At 39.5% G+C, this 22,178-nt stretch overlaps 1 protein-coding gene across 4 annotated transcripts in view; it reads right to left on the bottom strand.

Moving 5' to 3' along the window:
• Positions 1-962: 962 nt before the first annotated feature.
• Positions 963-22,178, bottom strand: part of ZZEF1 (zinc finger ZZ-type and EF-hand domain containing 1) — an 80,431-nt gene continuing 59,215 nt past the window's right edge. Inside the window, exons 43-56 of one of the 4 annotated variants that reach the window (XR_005590055.1) lie at positions 20,772-20,968; positions 20,004-20,123; positions 18,802-18,987; positions 18,367-18,467; positions 17,443-17,578; positions 15,311-15,691; positions 13,455-13,598; positions 12,184-12,352; positions 10,007-10,105; positions 8,973-9,138; positions 7,252-7,405; positions 5,548-5,619; positions 4,782-4,947; positions 963-4,116 (exon numbers count right to left, since the gene is read on the bottom strand). Coding sequence is in view for 2 of the 4 variants with exons in the window: in XM_039507517.1 (XP_039363451.1) it covers positions 4,042-4,116; positions 5,548-5,619; positions 7,252-7,405; positions 8,973-9,138; positions 10,007-10,105; positions 12,184-12,352; positions 13,455-13,598; positions 15,311-15,691; positions 17,443-17,578; positions 18,367-18,467; positions 18,802-18,987; positions 20,004-20,123; positions 20,772-20,968 (2,000 nt within the window). In the remaining 2 variants the exon portion in view is untranslated. The remainder of the gene's footprint in view (positions 4,117-4,781; positions 4,948-5,547; positions 5,620-7,251; positions 7,406-8,972; positions 9,139-10,006; positions 10,106-12,183; positions 12,353-13,454; positions 13,599-15,310; positions 15,692-17,442; positions 17,579-18,366; positions 18,468-18,801; positions 18,988-20,003; positions 20,124-20,771; positions 20,969-22,178) is intronic. The other 3 variants (XR_005590056.1, XM_039507517.1, XM_039507518.1) reach the window with 3 other exon arrangements.

The raw sequence follows: 22,178 nt of genomic DNA on the forward strand, positions 1-22,178 counted from the left end.
AGCTCAGATGCTATCAGCTGTTAAGGGGTTGTGGCAATAGACTGTAAGAGCATGTAGGTACAGATGCCTGGGTGGGGCAGGAAAGGTCAATGGTATTTGCTTATTTTGCTTTAAGCATGCCATGGAGTTTTGCTCTTAAAAGGAGCAGGGGTGGAAAAAGCAGCACATCCCACAATAAATGAATGAAACCAGCTCGTTTACCATCCTGATCCTGCTCACAATAACGTGAGAGCAACATCCCCGTCCTAGATTCTCCTCGCCCTTAGAGGCTCACTCGAGTATAGTACATCCTACAGTTCAGGTTATCAATATGTATTTAGTAAACACACTCATGACAAATCTCTCTGGCTTTGTACAAAAGGGGAAACCAACTTCCGGACTGGCCAAATGCCAGAGGAGACTCCCAACTTGTCACTCCAGGGAAAAGCCCTCACGTTCCCACCAACCAGCCTCTCAGGAAAAAGCTTGTGTAAATAAATAGACTTGCTTAGAAGGCCAACAAACGCCAGCTCTAATGGACCAATGGGCAGAATTCCCCTTGCCAGCAACCTCCTCCCATTTACAGTATGGGAGCGGTTATGGCACAGGAGTGTCTCTCAATGTAGACAAGACTCACATTAGTACAGGAACTCTATAGGTGTGAACCACCACCTTGAAACAAATTGTGGCCCAACCCTACAACTGGATCCACACAGACAGACCCCCACTGAAGTCAACGGGCCTCTATATAGGCACAGGGGTCTGTCCACATAGAACCAATTGCAGGATTGGAGCCTAAGTCAAGCCTCATGTGATGTTTGTGTGGCAGAGTGTGATATCAGCTATACAATACTAAGGAGGACAAGCAGGTTTATTTACATTAATCCTGTCCCTAATGATTAACACTCAAAGTAAACCCTAGCTCTTGCTGCAAATTCAATATTCAATCTTCAGTGAGGGAAAGAAAAACAAAACTACAGACACAGTGTTGTACTTTTTATAGAATTTTTACAATATATTTCTCTTCATTTGCATATTTTACCCACATCTATAACTTTCTTGTTACATGTTGAGCTGAACTGGAATAAATCTAAAAGGTCTGATCTATTTCAAACAACCAAAACCGATAAAAATTGCAAAGTAGTAAACCCATAAGAAAAAAAAAATTAAAAACCTTTTAAAGTGTTTAATGAAAACAAGTCACATATCATTAGGAACAATGTGATTTGTTTTAAATACATCATCTGTGATTCAGGACACAATCAGTTTTTAATTAGGCACATTTTTTTTCTTCAGCATACCTGTTTTCCAGCCAGCTTTGTACTATTCCATAGAATCATCTGCATCCATTTGGAACTGCTGCAGGAATTCAAAGAGCTATTGGTCATAAATATTCAATTCATTTGGTTACGCCTCCTCCCCTTTTTACATGATAGAAAAAAAATCAATATTTCTTGCCCCCTAAAAACCCACAATGAAGGAGCAAGTTTTAAGGCAGTGAAAGACTCAGTGTCAAGCCAGGGGACAGTCCTTCACTTCCATCTAGTGGGTGGAAAGAATATTTAGCAGCTAATGCCACTTGTAGCCCTTTGAGAGCAAGATGGCTGACTGGCAAGGGTAGTAAGTGGTATGCCTAAGATAGAAACTTTGGCCACTCCTGTGTCATTCCTACAACCTTTGTGCATATTGTTATATAGAAAGTAAAAATACAGTGCAACAGAAAAAGAATGAGAATGAGGAAACGCCATGATAGGATCAGTGAAGGATCGCTATACAGTCTGTAAACCTGATGTAAAAAGAGGAAAAAACCTTCTGTAAATAAACTTAGGCAGATCTCAACAGCGCATCACATACCTTACATACGACACAATCAACCTATCACCAGGGATTTACTGATTAGCCAGAGACTTGTTCCAAGACAGTGGGTAGGAAATCCACACGGTCCCAAAGCAGCAGTTTTAAAATGCTCATCTGACCCTTTGATAAAATACACACCGTTTCATTAAAGTGGACTTCAGAAGATGACCATAGTTTTGGTGTAATAACCCCGCCCCCACTCCAGATTCTCCAGTAGGAGTTCACACTGTCAGAAGGAGACATGCATTTGGTTTATCAGGGAAGCTCCTGGCCTCTCCTGCAGTCAGATTATAAACTTAAAGGCATCACTAAAAGGGAACCAAAGAATAAGACCGCAAATTCCTTTACCTATGAGTTAAAAGTTATGATACAAGTAAATCTCATGTTTAGTACTCAGTGTCTCACCCTGGAAAGGAAAAGGGAACTAACTTTCATTATGTTACACTCCAGGAAAGTTTTCAGAGGAGTATGCATTTCTCTGCCTTTTTCCAAACTTGGGCAGAGGACAAGTTCTTCCTACACTCTGGGATTTGCTTTTACTAAGAGAGCCATCCCATCCCCAGAAGACAGTGATTGCAACTTCTGGGGCCAATGAGGGTCTTCAGTTTTTAACCCCTTCATTCAGAGCACTCTTTCCAATTTAAACTTCTCTCCCACAACAGCACTGGCCTCGCATTCTCCTAATGGAATAGGAGCCAACCAGCTACTTCCAAGGCTGCAGCACCCACGACCATCCAAAAAATGGGGACACTAAAGCACATAGCACATTTCCCTCCCAGAGGGAGACAGCACCGCCTTTAAGATACTCCCAGTCCCAGGTGGCTGGAAGAGCACCATTCCATAGACTATTCCCAAATGCAGGGCTCCTATACATAGGACAGTGCTAGCCACTGGCCTTTTTGGACAAATAAAGCCAGTGAACACAACACTCCGTTCAAACACAGTCATTGTCCTTATGCCATTTTGATCAGCTTTCCAGTCTCTACTACAGATGCATCTGGTTATGCTTTCTTCATCGTTTCATTCTGGGGGAAAAAAAAAATCTAAGCACAATAGAAGTTTTACAGATTTTACATTCAACAAAACCAAACCGGCAATTAGCACACACAAAACGTAGCCCCACATCCCTTTAGGTTCTTTGCAGTCTTCTTTGGAAATGGAATAACCAGCAAATCTGGGCAAGATTAAAGCCAATTTATTTCAACACAGAGGTCTGCTATTTATTCCACATTCAGCAGGAGTAATGCAGTTATTGCTATATGAGATAAATTGGGTTAATCACTAACCCCCCCAATCATCCCTTGATGCTGGGAATCAGGGTTTCCCAATGTTCACCAGAAGGAGCTCCTGGGCCACCAGTAGCAAAGAATATGCCATGAATAATTTCTTGGAAAGATGCCATCTTTGAGAAACATACAAGTTATGCATCACAGCCAGTGCTCCTCCACTTCTCATACCACCTCTTCGAAAGCTACTCCAAGGGAGCCACTGTGGTTTCTGTACTAAACCAGAACAATGCATTGTATATATTTAAGACAATGTAGAGTAAGATCGGTCAATCAAACCAAAAAGAACAGTAGAGGCTTTCACCTCTCAGGAGGGTGCTCTGCCATTTGAATCTCTCTATATTTGTTTTAAAACCTAAAGTTCAGTAAGGAGTTAGTTGCTGCAGGATTTTCTCCATGGGTAGTGCCTTTCAAAGCAAAGTGAAACATGGCAGGTTTCCAGAGTGGGCCATTTTTACTCTTACACAGTCCACAAGATTCCTCTTCACCAATTTTACTTCCAGTGAAAAATGGATGCTGCTGGTGCCACCAGCGTAAGTTCAGCAAAACTTTTCAAGCTATCCCTTCCAGCTATAGTCACTCGGTTTTACTGGGAACAGATAGCCTTCTCCATTCTCATACTTCTGAAATCTTCTCCCGTTCACACTCTGAATAAAAAAATACTTTTCTGTTTACTTTAACATGCTACAATATGTGCGTATGTAACTGTAGGTGATGCGTGAGTTGCTCCAAAATGTGCTTTTTCTTTGAAGTGCGCTTTTACTTTTACAGATTCTACATCAAAGTGGAAGGAAGGCAGGCTGCAGCGCACCCATATGCTGAAGCTGAAGGAACTTTTCCTGAACAGAGTGAAGATGTTTGTTCCAAGGTTTCTATGGACAAACTATTCTATCCCATGCGCTCCGGCCATGAGCCGGTATTAAACATTCCAGAGACTTGTTGATTTGTTTGGATAGTTAATGGCAAGGCTGATAGCAGCAATGTTTTTCAGGGCCTGGAGGGGAGGAAGAAAAGAAAGTTAAGCATCATGAAGATTATCACCATCAAGTTACTTTAAGTTCTAAAAAGCCACCCTCTGTTGCTGTGTGTTTAACAGACATAGGAATAGTCTGTTCTCTATCCATCTGATTATCTTCTGGCAATGAAGTAAACTGTCATGCATCCAACAAGCTCTGGATGCTTAACAAAAAAGCAACTGCATTTCCGATTGCCCGGATGCCTCCCATCTGCTAAAGCTTTGCTTATGTAGAGGACAAGTCAGTTAAGGTGGATGCACCAGGCAAATCCCATTGTGGTATCACTTCTAAATGGACAGTGGGTTTTACTAAGATGAAGGAGGAGTCTCATATCTAATGAGCTGAGGGTTAAGAAGGAAGCTGGAGATGCCACAGAGACGTTGAGAGAGCAAAACTGAGTTCCTCTTGTTAGTCTCTAAGGTGCCACAAGTACTCCTGTTCTTTTTGTGAATTCAGGAAGTGTCTGGAAAAAAAAATAACTCTTTCGGGGCCAAGGTCTGCTAATGTTGAATTCAGTAGGGAAGCTCCCTGAATTCAGTGGGAGCAGAATTGGCCTCTATATGACTTAAGTGATAGGAGAAGGAATGCAGAAAGCCTGATGTGGGACATGGGTTTTGGTTTTGATAACTCAGATCCACTCAACTGCCATTATCTGTAATAATATTCTTGGGTGGCTATCAGTAAAGGAGGACACCATCTGCGAGTACTTTCATTCAGCAGGAGCTCAAGGGGACCCAAACAGTGGTGTCAGGAAGGAAGATACAGATAGTGCTGGATCTACACCAATCTTGCAAGACTACGCAGATCATCTGGGAAAGGTAAAAAAATTTTAAATAGGAGAGTAAACACTTTCTTTTTCCCACTGACAGCCACCATACTGTTAAGCAGACAACTAAATTTTATGCCTGGGCTTGTAAATTTCCATCAGTTTTGCAAGGTTGATATAAAAACTTACAAGGCAGTTTTCTTGCTGATTAAATTCACATGGTAGACTACTCACTTGACAGACAACATTAAGTTAGGTGACTTGAATCAGTTGGTGGCTGCCATTTCCTCCCCCTGCTATTTCATATGGATCTTGTTTTTCATGCAGTGGGGCTGTAGTGCCACAATCTGAAACTAAGCTCTTTTTTGTAACCAACTACTCTGAAATATGAATGTCAAATTGGGGTGGGTGTGAAGAGGGAACAGATGGTGCATAGATCAGGGCATTAGCCTTTCACATCTAAGGAATCATTATTTAAACCAGTGAAATTGAATTTTGGGATCTTGCGCTAACAACAGTGACTATATATCTATGTGAAATAAAAGCCTATCCTGCAATCAGGAATGACTGGCTGTCTCCTGCAGGACAGAGCAGAAGAGATACTTTGGACAGGGATTTTTTTTTTTTTTTTTTTTTTTTTTACCTGTGCTGTGCAACGATGAAGATGCTCTTCGGTATTTAAGGCAAGCAAGTAGTCCTGTAGAGATCCAAGCTCCTGAAGCCAGAAACATGCTCAGTGAGATTGCTTTAGCAAGGTGTTTTTAACAACGTTATTCTACAGATCAGCATTAGCATTCCACTCTCCATAGGATCTACAGAGCCAATTCATCAACATTTTCACAAAACCTTAGAAATATAGGACTAAAAGGGACCTTGAAAAGTTACCTAGTCCAGCATTCTGCACATACACAGATCATCCCTGACAAGTGTTTGTCAACCTATTCTTACAGCCTCCAATGACGGGGATTCCACAACCTTCCTTGGAAGGCTATCCCAGAGCTTAGCTGCTCTTAGTTAGAAACTTTTTCATAATATCTAACTTAAAATCTCCCTTGCTTCTTTATTTACTTCCTGTCCTAGCTTCAGTGGACATGGAGAGAAATTTTTATAACAGCACTTAAAATATTTAAAGACTGTCATCAAGTCTTCCCTCAGTCTTCTTTTCTCAAGGCTAAACATGTTGAGTTTCTTTGACCTTTACTCATAGGTCAGGTTTCATAAACCTTTTGTAATTTTTACTCCTCTTCTCTGGACTCTGGGCTTCAATTTATCAACTTTTTTTTTTTTTAATTATTTAAAGAGTGATGCCCAGAACGGGACATAATACTCCAGCTGGGGCCTCACCAGTGAGGATCAGAGTTGGACAATTACCTCCCATTTCTTACATACTACAGTCCTATCAATCCACCCCAAAACAACAACAGGTTTTTTTGCAACTGCATCATATTGCTGATTCACATTAAATTTATGATGCACTATATCCCCTAAATCCTCTTTGGCAGTATTACTGCCTAGCCAGTTATTTCCCATTTTGTAGTTGTACATTTGATTTTTCCTTCTCAAATCCTTTGTACTTGTCTTTATTGAATTTCATCTTGTTTTCAGATCAATTCTCCAATTTGTCAAGGCCGTTGTGAATTCTAATTCTATCCGCCAAAGAGCTAGAACCTGCTTGTGCATACAAAATGTGCGGATGACACCAGTCTCCACTTCATTATCCAAGTCATTAATGAAGACCTTGAATAGTACTGGATCCAGGACAAACCTGTGCCGGACCTCACTAGATACATCTCCCCAGTTTGGACAGCAAACCACTGATAACTACTCTGAGTGCAGCCTTTCAACCAACCAGTTTTGCACTCACCTTATAGTAATTTCATCTATACCACATTTCCCTAGTTTGCTTATGAGAATGTCATGTGGGGCTGAACCACAAGACTTACTAAAGGCAAGATATAATCACATCTACTGCTTTCCCCCTATCCACTAGACCAGGAACCCTGTCAAAGAAGGAAGTTAGGTTGGTTTGGCATGGCATGATTTGTTCTCATACTGGCTATTACTTATAACCCTACTATCCTCTAGGTACTTAAAAACTGATTGTTCAATAATTTGTTCCAGTATCTTTCCAGGTAGTGAAGTTCAGCTGATAGGCCTATTGGTCTACAGTTATGCTCAAGACTATAGGATTTGAGCACAATTTTGACTTTGGGTTTCAAAGTAGATTGGCCCTGTCTATACTGATAGCATACAGTGTTAGCATACAGTGAAAGCAGTCTAACAATTCATTCTATATCCTATGCCCATCGCTGGAGAAGGGGAGCATATGGGTAAATGGATTGCTTACATTCACTCTGCTCTCTGTAACGAAGAAGAATTCCGTAAGTGCACGATGAAGAGGAAGAAGAAGAATACCAGACTTGGTCATGTCATGGCACAGGTTATTTTCCATGTGGGTGAAAAGCTGCCAGAGTGGCTTTAACAAGGTGAGGTCACAGTCCCTTAAGAAACAAACCAACAACAGTCATTTAAGCGGAATAAGGGCAACTCAGATTAGTGTCCCCATTTTTAACATGAAGAACAATATTTTCAAAGGAGCCGAAACCTAATGATCATTTCCTGACAGCACTATGAAGCATGTAACAAGAGGCTGATTACAAAGGTAGACTTGGTTTTGAAGTACTTGGTTACAGAAATGTAGCAGCTAAATTAAAACTCCATCCAAAAGTTTAAGACCCCTAACTTTTTTTGATCCAAGCTCAAAGCATTTAAGCACGTGACTAATTTCTTCCCCCTACGCAGTAACGCACTTATGTCTGTGGTTCACATTAGACACTTTCATGGATTTAAGCAAGTCTAAAGTACTTGCTGAATAAGGGCGAATTGCTGAATAGGGGTCTTTGAAATAAATGAATGCAGCACTTCATTAAATGCCTTGATTCCACTGGTTAGAACTTGGCAAGTCTAAACTATAAGCAGAAAGGGTGTCTCAATTTTTTTTTTTTTTTAAACACACATAAGTATAGGTAACTAGTATCACTTTGCAAGTAACAGGGTTTCCAACCCTGCCTTTCCTCACATTCCCATTCAAACATCACTGTATTGTATAGTCTCTTCTACACATATATAAAGAAGGCATCATCAAAAGAGACCTCAATGCAGAGGCCTTGATCAGGGTACTACAGAAGAAAATTTGAAGTATTATTAGGGTATTATTTCCATAATAAAGATTTTTACCCTATGTTAAATTGTTGCCCACAGACAAAGGCACAAGGTTTTTGAGCACAAAATGTAAGAAGAAATTAGATACACATTCAGTAATAAATAACTGAACAATGGCTATGTACCTTTTAGCAAAGCTGCAGATGTTCAGACTTGAATGTGGGCTAAGGTATCAAAATTCACAATGATTCATATGAATTTTATATGTCATTGTCTAAAATTGCTACAAAAAGATGTTTATATATACACCTCAACAACACTTCTGCGTCCTTTGAGCTAGAAAAAGCAGGAGGTTTCTGGCGCCTTCAGGATTTTACTTTATTGAACATTATAACTGAAGTGAGGGTCCATATATTGACCAACTGTCTACATCTGCGCAGCACAATCACCTCTGCCATCCAGAATCAAGCATTAACTCACCTGAAGCTATAGCTCCATTTATACAGCTTGCACTGGCACAAATCAACGAAAGTTACCACCCTTATTGCAATACTGAATCTGGCAATGTTTTTTCTGCACTTTGTTTTTGATCTCCTCATCTTAACTAAGAGAAGGATCCTTGGATCCTTAAATGTATTTTAATACAATCAACATGGAATCTGACTTATTCTGACTAAAGGATTTGTTCCACAGAATCTTTTAAAAAGCCATCTAGAAAAAGAAAAAATGGTTTTCAGAACATCACTACAACCGTTTTTGGCTAGCAAGCCATTGCTAATACCCATCAGCAAGACAAACTATAGTGTCTACTTTAAATTATGATTCTCTGGCTCTGCTATGACTTGAATTTAGCAAACCCTCTCCTCAAAGGCATGTTTAGTGTACAATGTGTAGCAATGTATTTACCTGTGGTTGCTGCATTGCACTATCTTCAGGAGTAAGTGTATGGCCTTTAAACGCTGGTGCCCAATCTGGCTGCATGCTACTCCTACCTGCCATTCCCAGATTTTGGCTAGTGGGAGATGTGGAACCACCCTTTCCTCCGATAGCATTTGTTTCAGAATCTCAAACCCTGGAATTGAATAGAATCTGTTATTTCTGGAGGGAGACATTCTACTCACCTGCACAATTGTCCTCTCATATATATTTAGAGTTGTTACGACACACAATGATATAAAAAACAAAACTTGATCTGGAGAAAGAGAATAAGGGCCAACCCCTGCCATCCTTAGTCCTTTCTTGGGCAAAAACATTAATGGGAGTTATGTGGCTAAATTCCTTACACCTATCTTTGAAAATCCTACCTCTAATATTTGCAATGAGAGTTTTGCCCAGGGAAGGACAACAGAATTTGAGTCCTAGTTAATAAATGGAGGTACAGCAGGCCTAAACTAAATGCAAAGCATTCACAATCCAGATTCATATTTCAGAAGACTATTAAAAATATCATCATTAAATAAACCAGCAAAGCCTTTCACACTGCATCTGAAAATGAAAACCAGAAGCAGTCCATCATAACAGATATAATTATTCTTTAAACACAACTTAAATTACCTCCATTTACGATTATCAATATGACGACAACTCTGAAGTGGCCTGTTAAACCCAGAACAAATTATGGCAAGTATCCTAGAGACTGTGTGTGTGTGTGTGACTGCTCTCTGTGTTTTCAAGCTTCAGCAGTTTAGATACTGCTGTCAAAGTTGAGCCAGTGCGAATAGAAGTCACTCATCAAAGCCCAAGTCACACAATGAATCAAGTCACAACACTACATCGCCTTTTAAGAACACTTGAGGGGGAAAAGCCTATGCTAAGCAACCTAAAAAAAAAAAAAAAAAAAAAAGTACAGGCCAAGGAATTTTTATACAAAAAAAATTGTGAAAGCATGGATCAAAATAATTGTAATATGTCCCTTTGGTCACACTCTGAACAGAGCTTACCTGTCTGGAACCTTCCAAGGTGCCCTGCTGTCACTGTAAACTTGTAACCCCATTCAGTATTACTCATGTCAGAGGTAAACCGATAATACAGTGTATCTCCTGTGCAGCAGGGAAGGAAAAAAACCATCCACATTAGGAAAAAACAGTAACTCAATAAGGTACCATAACGAAGAATAGAATACAGCAGAAAAGATTATTAAACTAATTTGCTTCTAGATGAAATCATCTTTTACTCTTCTGGTAATTCCAAAGTGAACAGAACATAAGACAAATGGGAGACTGATCCAGAATGCAGAACAGCTGCCACCAGTGTATAAAAATACACACAGAGATTAATGCTTTCTGTATTTTTTTGTCTGATAGTTGCTTCAGACAAGTGTGGGGGGTTATAAAGGAAACTGTAGTGCACATTAATAAAGATATACAGTACTGAGAACTGATTAATGATTTATGAGATATTTATGTGATAACCAAAACCCTTGTATGTCCAGCAGAATTTCCAGGACATTAACAAGAAAAAGTAGTAAGTTACTAAAGCAGGAATCACTGCTTTTAATTACCAGATGGGAGTCCTTAAGCTTCTGAAACCTCTTTTCTGTACAAAGGATGTTTTTCAAGAGGCTCCTTTCCAGGAAGCTCTCTTTTCCCCTTTTCTTTGGTGTACTGCCTACGGAAGGCAGTACATAAAGCAACGTGTCTATGGCTGTTCATTTCAATGTCAGCAGCTCTTGCTTCCATGCCATGTCCATAAACTGGCACGTGACACTTAACTATTCACATAACTTCTGGGATGATGCTCTGAAATGACTTGTCAGAAAAGCAGTGCAGAATTGCAGACTTCCACTACAGGAATTAAACTGTTGTATTTGGCCACTCAGAGTTGGTGACAAGTAAACCCTTCAATGCAAGTAGAGTTTTCAAAAAGTTTAACAGTTTTATGATCAGACTGTGGAGCAATCCAAGAAGTCCTTGCTGTTTTCATATTCAAGCTATGACTTTATAAAAGGGCAAGGTAGATATCAAGCTATAATCCCAAATACAAAATACCTCTATCTGCTTAGTTATGTATAGCTGCCACCAGTGCTCCAAGTCAGAAAGCCCTTGCCATGCTGCAGCAGAAGTCTATGCTAGGACACTCAATAAGTCAATAGTCAAGTTAGCGCATAACTTGTGAAATGAGTCCAGTCACAGACTCATAGAAATACAGCACTGGAACAGACCTTGAGAGAGGCCATCTAGTCCAGCCCTGTGTACTGAAGCAGGGCAAACATACCTAGACCATCCCTGACAGGTGTTGGTCTAACTTGTTCTTGGAAACCTCCAATGATGGGAATTCCACAACCTCCCTTGGTAACCTGTTCCAGTGCTTAGCTATCCTAGTTAGAAAGTTTTTCCTAATATCTAACCTAAATCTCTCTTGCTGCAGATTAAGCCAATTACTTCTTGTCCTACCTTCAGCAGACACAGAGTAATTGATCACTGTCCTCTTTGTAACAGCTCTTAACATATCTGAAGATTGTAATCAGGTCCCCTCTCCATCTTCTTTTCTCAACACTAACCATGCCCCCACCCCCCACCCCCTTTTTTTTTTTAAACTTTTCCTCATAGATCAGTTTTTTAAAACCTTTTTTATATTTTTGTTGCTCTCCTCTGGACTCCCTCCCATTTTGTTGCCCAGATTTGGGCACAATACTCCAGCTGAGACCTTACCAGTGCCAAGCAGAGTGGAACAATTACCTCCTACATTTTACACAATGCTTCTGTTAATATACCCCAGAACTAGGAGTCTTTGGCACAACTGTATCACACTGTTGGCTTGTACTGAATTTGTGATTCATTATAACCCCCAAATCTTTCTCAGCAGTACTATGCCTAGCCAGTTATTGCACATTTTCTATTTGCATATTTCATTTTTCCTTCCTAAGTGTAGTAGTTAGTTGTCTTTATTGACTTTCATCTTGTTGCTTTTCAGGTTAGTTCTACAAAGCAAATGAAGAACACAAAATTTATCTGAGCAAAGAGAGGATGGGATAAGAGCAGGAGTTTTTCCATGTATGCCACAAACATCAGGGGATATAACTGACGTTAAGATCTTGGTGTCTCACTCCACAGGCTATCAGTCGCTCTCTACACTTATCTATACTCACATACATTGTATAGCTACACGGTCCATTTACCTGGAAGCTCAAAATCCGTCCACTTCTGCAGAGACCCACTGAAACTGTGCCGATCTTGTTGAAAATCACTGCTGCTGGACATGATTAATTCATCACAACCTTCTTCTGTATTACACTGAGAGTCAAATTTGATTGAGAGATAGATAGCACCAGGGATGTGAACTTTATCCTGAGGAAGGCAAACAGATGACACTCATATCATTGCACTGTGTCTGTATACAAATACTCAAAAGGCAGATTTCAAATAAGGTATAACAAAGATTACGATCTCTCTATTTAAGGGTCTTCATTAGTTTGGTTGTGGGCTAGTTCAAAGAGTGCAGAGTGCTGTCGACACTGCCAGCTACATACAGGAGTGTGCAAAATCTAATTTCTAGTAGTGCTCATGCTTAAATAAGCACAGTTATATTGTTTGCCTGTAAACTGATGCACTAATCCAGAAGGCCAGTTTCCAAGATACTGACCTCCAGGGCACATCTTAAAGGATGCACTAAAAAAAACCCCTCACAACAGGATTCCTACTGCATACAAAAACTAAGAAAACTCCCAGGGTTGCCATGAGAATTTCTGGGCCTGGGGGACATTCCTCTTTATTCTATCCACATGCCCCCTTTCTTTGCTTCATCTCTTTGCCCAATGTGGGACACTGGGGAGATGTCACTCATGGTGCTCTCCTAGAAGAGATGACTGCCTTTTACTCGCTAACTAGTATGGTGCTGCCAACTAATATCAGGAAAAGAGATTCATTAAGACTCTGTGTAGAGGAAAGGGAGCCCAAAACTAAAAACACAGAAAGAAGTTTCATACTTCATTTTCCACTGATGCCTCAAGAATTTGAAATGCTTGTTGAAATAGGATCGTGGATGAAAATACAATTTGTTGCTTATTAAACCCATAAAATTCAGCAAAGTACTTCAGCACATGTTTAGCTTTAAACACATGAGAATCCCAATGAAGTTAATGGGACTACTCGCATGCTTCAGTGAGGCGCACACTTAAGTACCTCACTGAGTGGGAGCCTTACTTATATATTCTTGTACAAGGTAAAACTTAAATGATCGGGAATGCCCTGTTAACTGAAAGGTCATGAGTGAGATTTTCCAGGAGTGCCTCAACAGGTTAGGAACACAAGTCCCATTGCCTGAACCCAGTGAAAGGCAACAGGACTTGGGCTCCATAAGCCACCTAGGTGCTTTGGAGAATCCCACCCAATGTCTTCAATTCATGTACAACCTGTGCATACTCACTGCACTGTAACATATGTAAATTACCTCAAAGATAGTATTGTTGTTATAAGGATGTTTGGATTCCCGCACTTGGATTGCCATTCCAGGTTCCTCCATAAACTGACAGGCAGTCAGTGCCATTATTCCTAACATGCTCTCACTGCATCCATGCAGCACTTTTTGCAAGATCTGAGGAAATACAACACATCATGCAAGGTCAATTTGCTACCAAATCAGCATTTGCAGACTGATTTGACAAGGATTGACAAAAAAGTTGTTTTAGCAACATGGCCCCTCAGAAGAGAGAAAACAAGCCAATGGTAGGAAGTAAAAGAGAAACTTGCAAATGAAATTGCCAACTGGCCTCATTAGGTGCACATATTGTCTCCTGTAAACGTGGAAGGTTTAATTTAGTCCTTGGACTGCGTTTCAAATCCTGCATGTTACTTTAATGAGATTCTCATGTATTGAGACAACTTTGGAAAGCCAGAAATTGTCTAACCTCACTGCACAGATGTTGGCATAAAGACTAACCCCACAATGCCACAATAGATTGAGATAAGTAAATAAAGCCTAAGCCAAATAAGGAAGGTAATTTTGATCCAAAGAATTTTGTTAACATACCAGATAGACCCTTTACCTTCCATATCTGCTAGGAGTTTCAATTTTAAGAAACAATGTCAAATACTTCAGGTTTCAAATTGCACAATCCTACCTACAAAAATGAGTCTTATTAAACATCTTCCTACCACTGTTATAAAAGTACTAGTGTTTTGTTTTAAAATTAGTCTTCTGCTGTAATGAATGTCACAATTAATATAGGTCCTATCCATAAACAAAGTGGTGATAGTGGAAGCAGAGCCTGAAATGCAGACTCTAGACTAAATGGTATTTGTTTGGATTTTTAAGATTAGGATACTCAAAGTTGAAATTTAAAAGCATATTATATAACCAGGATGTTTACTAACAAACCACCTTTGGTTTTAGAAAAATATATGGAGAATTCCTTCAGCGATGTTCTTATATATGTTTACTTTAAAAATAATCACCAAATTTAAAACACTACGTCTTTCTTTCAGTACCTCGGAAGTCTGGGCATACCTATGGCAATGGATGATTCTGACTTAACTCAAGAAGGCAAAAATTAAGAATATGCGAAGACAAAATGGACTCAAATTCCTGTACGGAAGTTAATGAGGAAGTCCAGATAATCAAAAAGAAAATTGAACTAACAACCAGTTCTTAACCTAAGCTTTAAGCATGTATACAACAGAGGCCAGGGCTGAGATGAGGCATGGTGAAACAGCCAGCTGAATAATGCAAGGAAAGATATTGGAGGAGCATTTGTTTCCTGGACATGAACACACACTATTAGTTATATTCCTGTAGTGTCCAAAAGACCTAATCTGGAGACCCACTACATTAGGTGCTGTATGGATATCTAGGTAGTTATTACTTGTCTTCAGCTACAATTCTCAGACTTTGCTTGCTTGTAACAATTTTTTTTTTTAAAATGCAGAAGATGTTTAAAATACATACTGAAACTAAGCTAAAAACAGCATTCAAATTTGGCTCCTTATCCCATTGACTTCTATGCAGAACAGAATTTTCCCCATCCTAATTGCTCATTTATTTGAAACAGCTGCATCCAAGAAGTATGTTTTTCAGTTTTCTGTTGGTCACAAAGTCATTTTGTAAAAATATTGTCAAACCCCATTGTTTTTGACTGAAGATGGAGTTTTTATTGTAGAAGAAATATATGATTTGAAGCTTAAAGTTTTTGAATATTTTGTATTTATTTTTTTAAAAAAGAATCACAAGTATCTCTGGGAGTTTGCTAGTCAGCTGGAAGTTTATGTACATACCACATTGATTCAGACATACAAATGCAGCCCATTTACCTTCTCCCATAGCTGCTTCTCCTCTAGCTGCATAAGCATGTCCAAAACGTAAGTCATGTGCGCTGGCCCACTGAGCTCCAGGATTTCTTCATTTACTGCCACATCATCAGGCCATTCAGCCAACAACGAGGCAAGTACATGCCTGGCATAAAGAACAGCAGTAGCCTCGTTCACCCGATACAGGTAATCCCGCACAGCTTTTTTGCTCCTGGAATCCAGCTCTTTGTGCAAGAGTATGGAACTCTTGGTGCGACGCTGTTTGGCATAGCTAAGCTGGAGATCACTCTCCGTGTTGGTTATCAGTTTCTGGGTAACGGGATTGGATTCTTCAGTGGCTTTATCACAAAGTACAGGTTTTGACTGCAAGAGACAAGCACAAGCCTGAAAAGAGATTCAGGGCAATTTACTTCTTCATTGTCTACATATCTATGTAGACCAGAAGTTTAATTCATTGTTTACAGGTTGATAATTAGACTCACTAAAAATTACAAGCTCCAATCTTTCATAGAAAACACAACTAAGCCTGCCTGTGGACAATTTACTTTAAGTTTGCCCCTGGGTGTCAATGGATATAGTTACAAACTATATACCACTGATATTAAATGCAGGCAAGAACCAACTGATTCTAACACTGAGAGCATAAACTTAAACTGAATTGTACAGGTGAAGCAAGAGTGATAATGCTCCACACTTTTTTGTGGTTCTCCTGTTAGATGTATTGTAACTACTGATTATCCCACTAATCACAGCCACTGAAGAGGGACTAAGAAATTAGCAGCTTTATTTCCTTTCTGACCCTTTGGTGAAGATCTAGCTGGCATTTCTGCCAAATACCACAGTGTCCCACAAGCCATGCTAGTCTACTAAGGAACTCAAATGCCCAGTACCAAACACCAATCGACTATCTTAATTCTTGTTTAGTGGAAAATGGGTCCATTTTTCAGTGTCATTTTAGGTAAGTCATAATTATACTAATATATCAAGTATGCAAAGACTACAAAGGTGCAATTTTTTTTTAAACACTGAAGGTAAGTTTAGTACTGGAACAGATTACCAATATATGTGGTTAATTCTCCATCACTTGGAGTCTTTAAATCAAGACTGGATGTTTTCCTAAAAGACATGCTGCACTTCAAGCACCAATAAGTGGGCTAGATACAGGAATGACTGGATGAAATTCTGTGACCCATACAATGCGAAAGGTCATACTAGATTATGATAATGTCCTCCTCTGGCCTTAAAAAACCAACCAAACAAAAAAAAACTATGAACCCATGCTTAATTTTTTTGTGGATGGTCATTAAATGAGAACATCCATAAATTACCATGACACTATATTGTAGATCTTTGCAGTACTAAATACAGATTTATCCATTTGTAGAAGCCAGTAAGCTTTTTTTTTTTTTTTAAATTAATGTTTTAAATGTGTTTGCTGTAAGTGAAGATCAGTGATGCCCATAAATACCTGAGCTTCTCCGCTGGATCCATGTGGGGCCCATACTCAAGATTTCCTGCATTTTAGTTGCATCCCAATACATGGCTAATTGACACTTGCTACCTTGTTATGGAATATCAGGGTTAGAAGGAACCTCAGGAGGTCATCTAGTCCAACCGCCTGCTCCAAGCAGGACCTATCCCCAGACAGATTTTTGCCCCACATCCCTAAATGGCCCCCTCAAGGATTGAACTCACAACCACTGAGCTATCCCTTTCGCCCTTAACTTCACTTCTCTTTTGCTACTAGAGTCCATTTTGGCAAAACAGATTAATCATTATTTGGTATTATTGAAGCTATTCATATGGTAACATTGCAGTGAGGTCGTCAGCGTACATGTTTACGGTTGTATATTATGTAAAATCTCTCTTGTATGAAATAGGAAATTCATAGCATTCCAGTAAAGCCATAATTTGTTCTCCTGATCTAAAATCTAGTTCTTCTAGATCTTCAAGAGAGAAGCTGCAGAGAAGAAAGCTAAGTTCTTGCTGATATCTTGCCTATTCTTTTTAACACAATAAAACAGGAGCTCTAATAACAAACAAACAATCTTAAATTTGGACCTTCTAAATTATTTGAATCACTAAGTCTTGTGATATCAATTTTTCATTTTTTTTTTTAAAAAAAGAGTACACACCAAACATGGTAAGATGATCATGTCTGTATCCACTGCTTTCGAACTCTGCTCTTCCAATCTCAAACGCTTGCTGGGTTGCCATTTCTGGGCCAGTGTTCGGATCCTTTCATCTGTTGTAATTACATCTCCATCAAACCTTAAAAATGACAAATTTTGCAGTCAACGAACATACAAAAAGAAGTGTCAGAGGGGTAGCCGTGTTAATCTGGATCTGTAAAAGCAGCAGAGAGTCCTTTGGCACCTTATAGACTAACAGATGTATTGGAGCATGAGCTTTTGTGGGTGAATACCCACTTCATCGGATGCACCCACGAAAGTTCATGCTCCAATACGTCTGTTAGTCTATAAGGTGCCACAGGACTCTTTGCCGCTTTTAAAAAAAGAAGATATACTTGCATTTAAAGCTTCCCTGACTTACATTTAGAAAGCTCTTATCCAAGTACTGCCTTACTCTTTTGTGAGGTCAGATCAACTAACATTCTCGTTTGATCTTATTAACTGAAAAATATGTTCATGTCTTCCAACTTGATTTTGTAAGAAGCAGATGGTACCAGAAGCTGCTCTGAGTGCCAGCAAGTCTATGCACATCACTCTTCCTCAGTTAGGATGACATTTGAGAAATACTGGTATCTCGCTGACTTTCCATCCATAAAAGCAGTTTCTTCTACAGAGATATACTGTGCATGTGAGTAAAGTTATCCAAAGGAACATACAACGTACTTCAAAATGTTAGCTTCTGTCCTCACATCTTCAGTTCCAAATGTAACAGGAGTCAATTTTCCAATTACATTTTAGGAAGCACTACAAAGCAGTTCCATATCCTTTTCCTTACAGCAGTTTCTGTTTAGCGTCCCTGTTAACTGAGTAAAAGTTACCTTTCACATTCAACGACTGTTTTTCTGCTGGATTCGGTAGTTCACTCACCTCTTTTGAACTTCCAGGAAGAAAGAATCTGTTCTTTTCATCTGCAGCTCATACATGGCACGAAGAATATGCAAAGGTGCATTGAGTGCGTCATGCGTCATCTGAAATAAAACTGAGGTTAGGTTAGGCGAGGAAAGGTGAATGTCAATTAGGGTTATCTCTACACCTTTTCCTGTTCAGCACATGAATAAAGGACTTATGAATTTCATAATCTCTACAGCAATAATTTACTAAAAACATTAGTAATATTTATTATTGCAGTCCAAGCATAAAATTATACATAATCTAGGCAATAATACAAGAATCAGTTTATGAATAACTAAAAATTAAAAGTAAAATCTGCATTAAAGACTAAACATATGGAAACAATTTTGTGTAATCCAAATGAGGAATAATAGCATCAAAAATAGGAAAACCAGTTAGTCTAATAAATACCAAGAAACATATTTTGGTTGCTTCATCCAAGCCCTCTAGAGGATCAAGTTTGCTCTGATCCAGATCAATGAGACTGATGGATTGGTCCACGTCCTGATCTCGGTCCCTTTCCTCTAGTTCTGTATCCTCACGTTCAGCCAGGGAGCTGATCTCCTTCTTTGAGGAGTACAGCATTATTGACAAAATCTGCATGGAAAAAGGCAACATATGGTATAACACCTGTCGATAGTATTAGTGTAGGTGCAACTGGCACTTGTAAGAACATTATAAACACTTGGACCACATTTATTAACACATGCTTTTCTAAAGAGGAACAGCACTTAAACAGCATTTCCCATTTCATAAATGCTTTACACTTTGCAGGCTTCTATGAAGACATCTCAAATAATTAACCATACGTTTAAAAAAACCCTGAGAACAAATTAATTTTTCAACAAGTTTGAGTATATTAATATTCAAGCACTACAAGATGGGAACACAAGAGAGTTAGCGGCAATTATCAGGCATGAGCAAAATGGTGTTTTTTAAGCCACAGTTCCTTTCCTTAAAAATAAATAAGTTAGATATTTGGCTCCAGTATGCACAGTAACATTAACTACTCATTATTAGGAACAGCAGCAGGGTAACATCACCTTGGTCTTGCCAATTTATATCAACTGTAAGCATCAAGGCTAGTACAGACACCATGAGAAAAACTTCATAGAGCTTGTCTGTTGCCATAACACAGAAAAGCGCACTGCCAATTCTCCCTGCAATAACAGATGTTCAAAAGAACAAAGTGTCCAAGTGTATGTTGGATCTCCCACCAGTTACACTATTGTAATGATTCATGTGTATCTGCTTAAGAACTGTGCACAGCATCAGTATCTAATAGGTCTCTTGGAGATCTAGTGATATGATTTTTGAAGTTAAAAGCTGGGATTTTCAAAAGGGCTAAAAGGAATTGGAAAAAAAATAGCAAGGAGACTTTGGCTCCTATCCTCATTAAGCCTCTTCAAAAAAATCTCAGATTAAATCAGTTCAACACTAGCATTACTCAAAATGTATTTTCAATCATGCTCTGGGAACAAAATGGTAAATATATTTAATATATAAATAATAATGCTTCAAATAAGTTTAACATGCAGTGAAAACGCAATGCCTTGAGCTTTTATGCCAATGACTACACTGACTCTTTCACAAAACGTTACTTATTCTCTTACCTCCAAGTCTCTGAGAAGCCATGTCTTACTGAAACCAGTTCCTTTGCTGCACTTCTTCACCAGCAGCTTAAGTAAGCCCGACTGAAGAAAGGCTGCTTGGATCTCCTCAAAACCATGAGTCTGTCAAAGAGAGAGAAATGTTACTGTGAGAGTTGCCTGATAATATACAATTCTCACCGAGCAGGACCTTCTTTATGAGAAAAATAAAAGAGAAATTTTTTTTTTTAAATTCCGGCACAACAATATAGAGGTTCTCACTTCTCAAGTCTTTAGCAGTACTCACAATGAGATGTGTAATACCACTGCCACCTCATTGTTGTTAAAGTAAAACTAATTGTACTCTGCACAATAAAAGAGGCCAGATGAACTCAAACGCATAATTTTTTTCCTCAGAGTTTTGAGAATTCCCCCCCCCAATCCTCATATTTCCTCCACTCTGACCCAAATCTACCGTTATGGTCCAGCATCTTCACAGTTAGCCTTATCGCAGAGGAAAATTGATCAAACACATGTCAACAATATTCCTTAATATACTCTTTTGAGATACGCTCTCAGCCTCTATGTGCAGAGGATGCGTGGGGCCAGGTCTGATAAGTGACCGTGGCTGTCATTACTTATGTTATAATAATGTTCAGAACCCCTCAATGATCAGGTCCCATTAGGTGAGGTACTGCACACATAGGATGGCCCTGACCCAGACAGCTCATAGTCCTCACTCCAAACTTACATAGCTGGTCAGACATAAAAAAAAATAAAAAAAAATTTCACCTTAAGTGTTCTGTACAATCCTTTAAGAGCAAGAGACAAGACCCAGGTTGCTTCCACTGCCTCTGCATAGCTACTGTCCATGCTGGTCTGCAAAAGGTGGCTGGTTATAAAAGCAAAATGCTGGAGATACTGTCTCAGCTGAGTTTGGGATTCAGTGCTTTCTTGTTCACATTTCTGGGCCAACTGATAGTCTTTTACTAGAAGAAAAAACAAACCCTGTCATATTGGAATTTTTCTCTAGGCTCAGTTTATTATACTTATCATTTGTATTATCATAGCACCTGGGAGGCCCAGTCATGGACCAGGGTCCCACTGTGCCAGGTTGTACAAACACAGAACAAAAAGAAAGACAGTACCCGCCCTCAGAGAATTTATAATCTAAAGTATAAAACAAAAGGCAGCATGTGGCTAGACACACAGACCAGCAAGAGAGTACAAGGAAGACAATACAGATCAGTAGGAAAGGCTGCAGTCTAAGCACACTAGCAGTCAAACTGTTGTCAAGTTTTTTATAGGAATCACAGCAAAAGAGATGCTGGCAAGTCCTCTCCTAGCACTAAGCATTAAGTTAAAACTAAACAAATATATTTAAGTCAATGATTAATGTGGGAATTACATTCCAATAAAGCAGAATCGCGTTTAAAACTGGTGACATAAATTCCTTCATGAGGGAAACAGTTTTGCTACAGCTACACATTTTCCTCATTTTTGTTGGAGTGTATTGATAAAATGTTTTCTCTTCCCTTCTGGTACAGAATAAAAATGCTTGGATAGTGAGCTGTCTTCTTATCACTTACCACTTCCTTTGTACTGAAAATATTGTAAGTATAGTTAAAAACCGCACAAACTTCTGTTTAGCACTAGACAGAGAGTCAGTGGGCACAGAAGTACAAGTGTTATTCATGGAACAGACAAAAATTGGGGAAACTGATGACCCACAATTGATCTGGTGAATTAAATCATTATGTCCTCCTTTCACTATTCCTGCTAATCCCTGATCCATTTTTGACTCAACCAATAAGAAAACAGGAGAGTTCACACCTATATGACTGAACCAGGGGTGGCCAACCTGAGTCTGAGAAGGAGCCAGAATTTACCAATGTACATTGCCAAAGAGCCACAGTAATATGCCAGCAGCCTCCCATTAGTGTCCTTCCCACCAGGTTTTTTGCAGCCCCAACCAAAAAAAAAAAAAGGGTTGGAGTGCCACCCCGGAAAAGAGCTATCCCCAAAGAGCTGGAATGCCACCCCTAGAGCCGGCCCTGCATCCCATTGCAGTGCCTACCACCCACCGGCAGCTCCGCCTATCAGCGCCTCCCTCCCCACATGTCTTGAGGGAGGGAGGCTCTGGGACGGAGGGGGGAGGAGCGAGGGCACAGCAGGCTCAGGGGAGGGGTCAGGAAGGGG

The sequence above is a fragment of the Mauremys reevesii genome, linkage group 20 (genome assembly GCF_016161935.1).
Source record: "Mauremys reevesii isolate NIE-2019 linkage group 20, ASM1616193v1, whole genome shotgun sequence".
Classification (NCBI taxonomy): Eukaryota; Metazoa; Chordata; order Testudines; family Geoemydidae; genus Mauremys; species Mauremys reevesii.